Raw genomic sequence first — 12,194 nt, 5'->3', positions numbered from 1 at the left:
GTAAAAACTAATCAGCAAAATTTAAGAGAAAAATCAAGAAAACCTACATAAAATTGAGCACGTTTTTTTTTGCAAATTGTGTCGATTCTACATTAACCGAAGGAACTTCCTTCCTACCTGGTGTCCCACGACACCACATTTTCTTTTTTTTATTATTAAATGCACAGGTAAGAGCAAAAATGTTACAGTGCACCACACATAAAGTAATATAATTTCAAAAACTTGTGTAAATTTTAATACTGTTGCCTTTATAAAAGTAAATCTTTAAATACATTGGGAGTTTTCGACATGATGCACCTGCAATATGCGGAATCGACTTATTTTGCGAAAAGGAGACCGATGGGTATACTTTCCACATTCTGGCATTGATTGTAAGCATTGTCTCACCTTGAAAAACACATAAACGTAAACAACATAGTTTTTTTACTGTTACATCTGACATGCATCTTCCGTACATGCTAACGCGTATACAATAAAAATATGTTTGGGACAGGTCTTGGTATTATTAATTGCAGTTTATTTCGTAACCAACCAAAATATTTGGTGATTTTGAAGTCACTGATAGGTAATTACTTACTTATTTTGAAAATTTCTTCAAAGTCTGAATTCTACTGAAGATGTAACATTTGTGTACTCCAACAAAATATCAGTTTAACAAAACCGTTCTTCCGTTCGGCATTGGCTACACAGTTCCGATTTGAAAATCAATCCCAGCAAAATTACAAGCGAAAGGTAGAGTTTACCACATAACGATGGATAGGACACTTTTTCAAAATTGAGTGGTTAATCATGTTATTCCTTCTTTGAACAAGTTGTTACCCTTCGGTCTAGTTGGACAAATTATCCACATTTTCTGTCAGAAAAAGTCAAATGCAAGAGTGGTTGGGCAATCACAGTAATAATAATAATGAGTCGCCCATCATCGCCGCACATGCTAGAAAACCCATAGGCGTCGTACTGGCGCGACGTTATTTCATAACACTGCCTCCTCCATAGATCTAATAGTCCCGATCAGAAACTGTCGTACTTTATGAGGCGGTTTCATTTTCGTCTTCGGCTCTTGTCGAATACTGTAAACGACATCAGTGATCCTTGTCACGACAGTATATGGGCCTTCTCAGTCTGGTGACAACTTCGGACGACGACCATTTCTTTTTCGGGGGATATAAAACCATGCCAAACCTCCTGCTTGGAACCCTACTGAGTTTTCCCTAAGATCGTAACGTGTCTTCATTCTATCACTCGCCACTCTATTCTTGTTATGCAGCATTTTGTGAACGCTCGGCAGCTTCTCCTGTAAGCCATAAGCCATCGTGGTAGCCTTTGACATTCTTTCTGTACTTGCTCCCTTTTTCGGTCACTGGGTGGTGACCCGCTATGTCTCCTGCAGTTCTTCCAAAAGGCGCACCAACTTTCTGTGGTTGCAGCGGCACTATCGACTTAATCTTAGGTCTTTTAACCGCCGCACAGGTCCTATAATTTTTGCACCAGCTCTCGACGTGTTCCCGGTAACGTACCCAGTAGAATCTCTCCCTGACCTTGGAAAGCTTCTTGCTGATTGCCAAATGGGCACTAGAACCTCCGTCGTGCATTTCTTGAAGTTCTTCTTCGATTGTAATAGCCGTAACCACCAACTGCAAAGTGACATGCATTCCATCCGGACTTTCCCAGGCTCGCTTAGGAAATCCGTTCTCGACACGCAAAGAATTCCATTGAGCCAATAACGCCTTGAAAAAAGGTGCTTCGTCCGACCAGCCAGGTCGTTCTATCCCATCTTCTTTCCATCTGAGGAGCGCCCCAATATCCTTGTCTTCCTCTTGGTCCTTTCTACACCGAGCTGTAGTCCATTCATCATCTCCTACGACTGCTTTCTTCTTACGGTTGAACTGTGCTTTGGGCTGCTCAACCTCGTCGCAGTGTTTGTAGTTCTGATAAGCGATCAATCTTGCAGGCTTCCCTTCAATACAGCGCTGATTCAGCTTGAATTCTTTATTTCCAAGACGTAGGACTTCCTTTACTGGATCAATTGTCAATCCATGGCGGCTAATCAAATCCATTCCCAAAATGAAGTCATCTTCCCTGTTAGCCACGAGTGCCCGATGTCTGATTCTCAGCTGACCAATACGGACTTCTACCGATGTTTCGCCCATAATTGACGCCGACTTTCCAGTTACAGTTTTCAATCTGATCGTTTCGGGTAAAGGTTCTACATCTTCAGTGCTCACGAATCCTTTACGTACAATTGATACCTCAACGCCAGTATCGATGGTGATTGCTGGTGGAATTTCATAAATCTTTCCCGGTATAGTTGAACCATCACCTCTGGTGAAACTTCTTATTTTCACTTCGCTGGCGACCTTATTCGCACCAGCAAGCCCATTTCTGCTGCTTCAACTGCTTCTTGTACGATGACCAAGGCGTCTGACCATCAGGGGTCGGCAGTTGATATGTTCTGTAGGCAGAAAATACATTACAAAGGCCAGTTGTTGCTACATTTTTCATTAACTTTTCAAATTTTTTCATTTAGTACTGATGCTCCATTTGGACCATTTTTCGTCCTACAGTATTTTCCACATTTTCCAAATTTGTGTCTACGTCCTTCATTTCTTCTCTAATTTCTTCTATTTCATTCTTGGTTGCCTCCACATCGTTTTGGAATATTTCAGTTAGGCGATTTGCTTATTTATTTTCACGTCCATTATTTCCATTTTTCCGTTCACTTCTGCTATTGTTGCATTCATTTTGCGATCTTTTGTCTCCATATTTTCGTTCATTTCTTCTATTCTGGCGCCCATTTTTTCATCCATTTCTTTATTTCTTACGTCCATTTTTTTATCCATTTCTTTATTTGTTATGTCTATCTTTTCGTCCAATTTTTCCATTTTTGCGTCTATTTTCTCCTTCATTTCCTTGTTTCTTGCATCCACCTTTTCGTCCATTTTTGCAAGCATAGCCATAATCTTTTCCTCCATTGCTGCAGTTCGAACTCTAGTTTCTTCAGAATTCTTGTCGAATCTGCCCATAGTTCGTCGTAAAACCACTTATTAATGTTAAATCTCACTCCTGGCACCAGTGTTACGATGAAAGGGTGTTTAAAATCGGCGTGGGTAAAACTCAACAATTTATTTCTTACTAACTCGAATTTACACGACTTAACTGCACAGCGATTATATACGAAATCATTCCCGTCCAACGTAACTGGCTTCTCTCAACATTCGCTGGACTCCACTCTTCTGCTCCCGACGGTGGTTTTCATTTAAACAGCGATCATTCTCGAAACGCCTCCGTCACCGCTTCTAGACTTGTCTGGAGCACCCATTCACGACTTCCGCTTCCAGACTCTTCTCCAGCCGCCATCACCGACAATGAGTCGTCATGGCCGTACATGCTAGAACCCATAGGCGTAGTACCGGGCCGGCGTATGGTTTTTTTTCGTAACAATATTATCAACAAAAGTTTATTATTATATTTAGTCGTTAAAAAACACAAGATAATAGCATGCCCAATCAAATTATATAAAACTCTCTTGATCAAATATATTGTGAAAACGTGACACTTTAGAAACCAGAAGTGGTTGAAATTTCTACCATAACGGTTTTCTAATATAAAATGTAACACAAAGCTCCAAATTCTTCTAATTCAGCTCCATTTAGTCTCACTGAAAAAAAATTGCTCTATTTCTGCACATTATGTAACAATGCAAACATTGTTTCCGAGATAAGAAAAAGGACTAAGTTAACACTGGGTCCCCTTATAATTTAACACTTCAAAATCTAGCTCTGGACGGTTTATAGCTAGATCTATACCTAACCATATACATATATCCAAAGCTGTCTCTTGTTAATTATAATATAATTTGACAACTAAAACCATAAATATATCATATTAGTTAAACAAAATTTGTATACAGGTTTTAATGTGTTCGCTTCAGTAAGTGTTATTATATAAAATAAGCAATAACACAACTGAAGCAACACTTTGATGTCATCAGGTTTTATGAAAGAAGAGGAATTTCGTTTTTCAACTTTGAGGAGTAAATGTGATTTCATTCAAAACACTTCTAAAATTTGCACTGACCCTATAATTAAAAGACTGTTGGCATAGTTGGGCTAATATTCTACAAATTCCTATACGTAAGTGCAAATTTAAAACGCCACCATAATTATTTTAGTAATAATACTCTCTTCCATCTATGGTGAGAGTTTTAACAAACTCAAGCACTTGAAATTAATTTTTCGATTGAGTCCTCTTGTTTATGCACTTATTTCCATAGGAGCGATTATGTAGCCACATATTCCTTCGTCAGTTACGATATTTAACAAAATTATTGTTGATTGTTATCCATTATCGATGTTTGTTTGTTGCTGCCCTTACATCGGAACCTGAACATTACGAATAAATTGCATCTTACAATAATTATATAACGTGAACTACTGTGCCTAACTTTCCTTTTTTAAATATTATTTATATCGAGAATAATATCAGGTAACGTTACATATAATAAAATGTTTCTAATTCCTAAAGTACCTACGGCCAGCAAGTTCTTATGAATAATGTAAAAGATAAAGGCAAAGGAATTATTTCTATAAAAATTTCTCTGTTTAGCTCGGTCAATAGCTAAGCAACGTTCGTTACATGTGGTTCTTATATGTGACATTGTTTTGTCATTAAATAATTAAAAATAGATTGATTCTATTTAAAATTTAAAAATGTGTTGTTATAACTTTACCGTTGTTTTAAAATTTATGAACTTGCGATAATTATGTGCAAAAGTTGAATTAACTGCGCATGTTTTCGGGCTTGCGAGCTTTCGATTGGTTGTTTCTGTTTGTATTACTTGAAGTATAAAAGAGACGATTTAAATAATATGAGAGTGTTAGTTAAATAATAAGTGCGAAATCTATTAAGTGCTAAGACAGGACGTATTCTTTTCTGGTTGTATGTCACAAACGCTGTAAGGAAATAAAATAAGTTTATATCACTGTTAGGTCAATTGAACAACGTCCCACAATTGAAAAAATCTTTTTGTTTTAATTTACGTAATAAACTCTTGAACTTGAAGAAAATACAAAAGTTAGATCATTCAAATGGCTCGTGATCTTCAGTTGTAATTCTTCCTACTTACTTACGATTTTTCAAATTAACGTCTCTTTTTCAGCCTTTTTAATTCTGACGACATATCTGTAGATCCGGTGAAATTACTCTGGTATTTTTTCCTGCACCCAATTTTTAACTCGAAGTTCTCGTTCCTTTACACTTCTATAAATGTTGGATTATGTTTTTTGTATATAACATTAGCAATAAAAGGGATATTAGTTTCTGACAAGAACGACATATTTTTTATTTCAGAAAATATACAAACTTGTTTCCTAATGGTCCATGTAAGTACGACATACATAAACTATATTAGAACTAAACATGAAATTTTAGACAACTGGAAATGTGTTAAACTTGCATGCCACCAGACAAGATTTGCTAGATCTCCTCAAACAAAAATCTAAGTTTTGGAAAGTTACTAATTTTGATAATAAATTATTACGTGACGAGATTTTAAAAAACAATTATTTGATAAAGAAGTTCTTACGGTCTGCCATCATTGTAGTATTTATTACGGCAGTTTTATTTGATCTGCAACCTTTTATGACAGGAACTTTACCCACAGTTTGCTATGTACCAGACGGATGGTTTCGTTATTTAACCGTTATATTGTGGTATTTATCACTGATTACTTATATTTCTTTGGTAGGAACGGAGTGTCTTTTTTGTGCCCTTTTAATTTCCTTAGATGAACAGTTCCATCTGTTAGCACATAAATTCAAAGACATGTGCAGTTATAGATTTGATAACATTTGGAAGGAATTAGAAGCTCTGGTTGATCACCACAATTTTTTAATAAGGTTTGTAAAAATCATAAACTGTGTTAAATCTAAAGATAAATTATTTCAGAAATTAGCTAAAAATTTACGATTTGTTCCAGGAGTTTTGGCATTTTTCGATAAAACTATTTTCCTAGAAACTAAACAACCAAAATTATTATTCCTTATTCTGATACAATTTTTATTAAAAGCCATAACTGTGCAATACTCTGGAACAAACCTTCAAGTAACTTTTAAAGTTCTAAATATGTTTCAGAAACCACGTTTCCTTTCAGTTATTCCGAAAAATTAAACGCGGCCTTCAGAAATATATTTCTGCTTATCTTTATAATTTCCATATCTTCGGCTTCTGTAGCAGTTTTCATTCTTATGCAACCGTAAGTTTCTTTTTGCTTAATAAAAAGTTCTCAGTTACAGTTTAAGTGTTGTTTTTACAGAGGCGCCTGGGCTAACAGAATTAAATGTGGAATTTATTTTCTTAGTGTTATGCTTGAAATAGGTTTTTACTGCGTTCCTGCCGAAATTGCTACTAACACAGTAAGTGTGAATTAAAAATTTTATTCTAAATTTCAATACACACATACAAGCAAAAAATCAATGTGTCTAATAAGACAGTCTGTTGCTTCAATGGTCAGTTACAAAAATGTGTTAAATATTCAAATTTAATTTTAAAGGTTAACATTCTGGTGTTACATTGTTTCATTTTTTTATCTCTCTTTTATCCTTATTATTTTTTCAGGCTCTCAAACTAGATCGTATTTTATATGACTCTAAGTGGTACGAAATAGATACGATTTCTTTTAAAAAGTGTTTGCCGCTTGTTACAAGCAGAGCCCAAAAACCTGTTGTGTTCAGTAGTTATAGCCTGATATACATGAATCTTAACACATGCGTTTTGGTGAGATCATATTAAAAAAAAAATTTTCTTTATTATGATTTTATATTTCAGATATGTAAAACTATATTCAGTTTCTACACGTATTTAAATTCTGTCAAAAAACTGTAATCCGAATAGTCTTAGCTTCGGCGTGTACTCAGTTCAGTTATACTGCGTTCACTATAACTAATCATGTTTCATAAATTTCACTCAAGGACCATATTTCACAAATGTCAGATAAGAAAAATGAATTGTTATGTTGCATACGGTATAACTGAACTATTACAATTTCAAAGCACAGGAAACTCGTACAGCTGTAAATCACCACAAAGCATCTGCACTCTATAAGAATAAAGAATTTAAAAAAATGCTTAAAATTAGATTTTATCAATATTTTTACATAAGTTTTTTACACTCTGGAATCAAGGTTAAAAAGGCGACATTAACTATTCCCCTACCTCTAAGATAAAAATTCCTTCAAACCTCCACGTCAGATATTTTTTTGCATTTCATAAAAGTTATTTAACACTTCCTGTGTCTAATTTAGTGTTAATATACAATTCAGCTCTTTTTCTACTGTTTTCTTTAAACGTATGTCTAATAGAGAAAGCTTTTTACAAACTGAAACATCAACTTCTAAAAACTCTTCGATATTTTTTATTAAAAAAATTTATACCATCCCTTCTAATTAATGTTAAACGCGATCAATTTTACATCAAAGAGATCAACAAAACAACGATTTAGAAAAAGTTAAACGAGGATAATTAAATGGTTTCGAATTAAAGGACTAAGTTTCACCCTTCCCTCATAAAAAATTTAGAGAAAGTATATATCAATAGGAATTGTTATCTCGAGATTAGTTTCACTCCTGACATTGCTAAGCACAGGAGGCATTTATTCTGATGGAATTACAATTGTAACTTTTGTTATCGCAAAAATAGATATACAATATGGATCCTAATCTTAAATTGTAAGTCATTAACATTGTGTGTTCATTTAATATTAATTCTTTTTCAGCTTTTTTAAAATTAATGACATCTCCACAGACTCAGTAAAATGGATGTGGTATTTTTGCCTCCACCCAGCGTTTAGTTCTAAATGGGCCACCTTTTACACTTTTATAAATATTTCGTTATGTTTATTATACACGGGGTTAGCAATAAAAGGAATACTACTTTCCTACAACAGCGATATCTTTTTTATGTCAGAATGTTTACAAACTTGTATTTTAATGATCCACGTAAGTATCGTATATCACGTAATTACATAATCGACATTAAATTTCAGATAATTGGGAATGTATTAAATTTACATACTCAAAGAAAACCGTTACTTAAACTGCTTGAACAAAAATTAAAATTTTGGAAAATTGATAAAACTGACGAATCATTATTACACACAGAAAGTCTACAAAATTTTTCTTTTGTAAAGAAAACCATACGATCGTACTTCGTATTTTCGTTCTTTTCCGCAATTTTATTTGATCTGCAACCTTTTACCACAGGACTTTTACCCACAGTGTGCTATGTACCAGAAGGGTGGTTTACTTATCTGACTGTCGTTCTATGGTACCTGTCCTATGTCACCCTGATTTCGATAATAGGAACCGCTTGCCTTTTTTGTTCACTTGTGAGTTCTTTAAATGAACAATTCGAACTAGTTGGAAACAAATTTAGAGAGATGTGCAACAACAGTTTTGATAACATTTGGAAGGAGTTGGAAGCTTTGGTCGACCATCACAACTTTTTGATAAGGTTTGTAAAAAATTTGGGGATTTTGTTGTATTAACTTCCTTAATTATTTTCAGTTACTGTGACCAACTAAATACAACATTTCGTAGCATCTTTTTACTTGATTTTGTAATTTCTATAGCTTCGGCTTCCGTATCGGTTTTTATTTTCATGCAGCCGTAAGTTAACATTTTTCAACAGAGTTGGTGATAAATTTAAATGAATAGTTTTGTAGAGGTGCTTGGGCTAACAGAATAAAATTTGTAACACATTTTCTGGTTATTATTGTGGAAATTGGTTTCTACTGTGTTCCACTTGAAATTGTTACGGGGACTGTAAGTATGCTTAATAATGTCTTTGTGTTTACTTTGAACTAAAGGAAGCTTTATTAAAAAAAACTTAATATTCTAATTTTAAAATATTACATCATACCGACGTGAAACTAATTCGTTTAAAAACGTTTCAAATCAGTTACAACTAGAAAGAAATCTTTGTCTCTAAAATATCTTCAAAAATTAGATAGTTATGTAAAAAAAATCAATGGCGTCATAATAATAAGAAAACTGTGATTGTTCATGTTTATTACTCAAGGTGTTTCCAAAAACCATACGCTAGCTCTATTTTTGGACTGAATGAACTTCAGGGAACTGAAAAAGTGATTGGCCAAAGGAAAAATCTGACTGTGTGCTTCCTTAACTTGCTTATTTGAATACATACTTAATATTGAAAGTAAAAACACAACTGTTTCATTTACTTTTTTCAGGCTCTGAAAATTGATTATCTACTGTATGATTCCAAATGGTACGAAATAGATATGATTCCATTTAAGAAGTGTTTAACTGTTATTATAAGCCGAGTTCAAAAACCTATTGTATTCAGCGGTTATGGATTGATCAACATAAACCTCAACACATATGTTTTAGTAAGGTTTCATAAGAAGATTACAGGTTGTTTTAAGTTATATGTATGTTTCAGATTTGTAAAACTGTATTCAGTTTCTACACATATCTAAACTCAGTCAAGAAGCTGTCAACGAAATAATAGTAACTAAAACTAAAACATTTAATCATTATTTAGTCAGTTTGTCACTATTTAGCGAAGTCTAAGTTATGTTTCGCTTGTTGCGTAAGCAATTAGGGGGAGCCACATAGTATTACGATAACTGCTGTACAGGACATACTTACTATTAGATATGAAATTTAGAGTATTCCAGAAATTAAAATAACTCATTATTATTATTATTAAATGCACAGGTAAGAGCAAAAATGTTACAGTCCACCACACATAAAGTAATATAATTTCAAAAGTTTATGTAAATTTTAATACTCTTGCCTTTATAAAAGTAAATTTTTAAATACGTTGAAATGCAGAATCCACTAATTTTGCGAAAAAGATACGATTGGGTATATTTTCCACCTTCTGGTGTTGATTGCATGCATCTTTCGTGCATGCTCACGCATTTCGGCCAATGCACGACAATATCAGGGAGGGCAATATCAATTTTCAAAATTATTAAGTCTATGGAATAGAAACACAGGAAAGCAAACGGTCGCAAAATCTTATGCAAAGAAAAATATCTCATTGCATTGATAAGGAATTAATTACTTATTTAAAAAAAAATTCTTCAAATTCTAAATTCTAGTGAAGATGTAACATTTGTGTACTCCAACGAGATATGAGTTTACCAAAACGGTTCTACCATTCGTTGTTGGCTACACGATTCCGATTTGAAAAATAATCCCAACAAAATTACACGGGAAAGATAGAAATTACCACATAATGATAGACACTTTTTCAAAATTGGGTGGTTAATTATATTATTCCTGCTTTGAACAGTTGGACAAATTATCCAAATTTTCTATTACAAAAAGTCAAATCAAGAGTGGTTGGGTAATCACAATAATAATTTGATCAAAATTTTTCAAAAAAAAAAACTGTGTGATTTAATTCAACCTTTTAGAACTGAAGGCAGAAAACGATTTTTGACAGACAAGACATTATGCGAAAGTGGTCATGAAGTCCTTCCTTAGATTACCTTCATACCATTGTCTGTAACCCCATTGAAATGGCGCGAGAGTTTTGTAAATCCTACTACTGGGAAGCTATGAAATGTGTTAATATTGTTACGATGATCGGTGAATAAAGTCGGTGTGGATAAAACTGAGCAATTTATTTCTTAGTAACTCAAATTTACACGACTAACTGCACAGCGATTATGTACAAAATAATTCCGGCGCGAGTTTATTGGTTTCTTTCCACATTCGCTGGACTCGTCTCGACTGACTATTCTCGTTCCTGAAGGTGGCCCCTATTTAAACACATACTTCGCTACTAGACTCTCTGCGGTCGAGGTCTTTCTAAAACCCCCATCGCGACTTCCGCTTCCAGGCTTTTCTTTAGTGAACGCCGCCCTCCGCCGTCACCGACGATGAGTCGCCCATCATCGCCGCACATACTAGAAAACCCATCGGCGTCGATTTATTTCGTAAGAGTGCCCCGTCCTTAGTTCTGATCGTTCCTATCAGAAACAACAATGGTGTCACTGTCGTATTTCATGAGGCGGCCTAAGTGAACAATCTTCATTTTCGTCTTCGGCCCTTGCCGAATGGCCACCACAGTATATGGGCCTCCCCAGTCTAATGGCAACTTCGGGCAACGACCATTCCTTCTTCGGGGGTTATAAAGCCATGCCAAATGTCCTGCCTGGAACCCTACTGAGTTGTTCCTAAGATCGTAACGTGTCTTCAGTCTATCACTCGCCACTCTATTCTTGTTGTGCAGCATTTTGTGAACGCTCGGCAGCTTCTCCTGTAAGCCATCGTGGTAGCCTTTGACATTCTTCCTGTACTTGCTCCCTTTTTCGGTCACTGGGTGGTGACCCGCTACATCTCCTGCAGTTCTTCCAAAAGGCGAACCAACTTTCTGTGGTTGCATCGGCACTATCGACTTAATCTTAGGTCTTTTAACCGCCGCACAGGTCCTATAATTTTTGCACCAGCTCTCGACGTGTTCCCGGTAACGTACCCAGTAGAATCTCTCCCTGACCTTGGAAAGCTTCTTGTTGATTGCCAAATGGGCACTAGAACCTCCGTCGTGCATTTCTTGAAGTTCTTCCTTGATTCTAATAGCCGGAACCACCAACTGCAAAGTGACATGCCTTCCATCCGGACTTTCCCAGGCTCGCTTAGGAAATCCGTTCTCGACACGCAAAGAATTCCATTGAGCCAATAACGCCTTGAAAAAAGGTGCTTCGTGTGATATTTCCGACCAGCCAGGTCGTTCTATCCCATCTTCTTTCCATCTGAGGAGCGCCCCAATATCCTTGTCTCCCTCTTGGTCCTTTCTACACCGAGCTGTAGTCCATTCATCATCTTCTACGACTACTTTCTTCTTGCGGTTGAACTGTGCTTTGGGCTGCTCAACCTCGTCGCAGTGTTTGTAGTTCTGATAAGCGATCAATCTTGCAGGCTTCCCTTCAATACAACGCTGATTCAGCTTGAATTCTTCATGTCCAGGACGTAGGACTTCCTTTACTGGATCAATTGTCAATCCATGGTGGCTAATCAAATCCATTCCCAAAATGAAGTCATCTTCCCTGCTAGCCACGAGTGCCCGATGTCTGATTCTCAGCTGACCAATACAGATTTCTACCGATGCTTCGCCCATAATTGACGTCGACTCTCCAGTTACAGTTTTCAATCTGATCGTTTC

At 35.6% G+C, this 12,194-nt stretch overlaps 1 protein-coding gene across 1 annotated transcript; it reads right to left on the bottom strand.

Annotated features, from left to right (window-relative positions):
• Window positions 1–2,666: 2,666 nt before the first annotated feature.
• Window positions 2,667–3,023, bottom strand: LOC135127349 (uncharacterized). The gene has a single exon (XM_064053795.1). The coding sequence runs from the start codon at window positions 3,021–3,023 to the stop codon at window positions 2,667–2,669; it is 357 nt and encodes a 118-aa protein (XP_063909865.1).
• Between the last annotated feature and the right edge of the window lie 9,171 nt (window positions 3,024–12,194).

Source organism: Zophobas morio, unplaced genomic scaffold (assembly GCF_036711695.1).
Source record: "Zophobas morio isolate AGI-343-1 ecotype UQ-CSIRO unplaced genomic scaffold, CSIRO_AGI_Zmor_V1 ptg000011l, whole genome shotgun sequence".
NCBI lineage: Eukaryota > Metazoa > Arthropoda > Insecta > Coleoptera > Tenebrionidae > Zophobas > Zophobas morio.
This window is presented reverse-complemented; position numbering and strand designations above follow the sequence as displayed.

What these genes read in the sequence shown, in the direction of transcription:
- LOC135127349 (XM_064053795.1), bottom strand. Translation starts at nt 3,023, where the DNA reads ATGGGCAGATTCGACAAGAATTCTGAAGAAACTAGAGTTCGAACTGCA.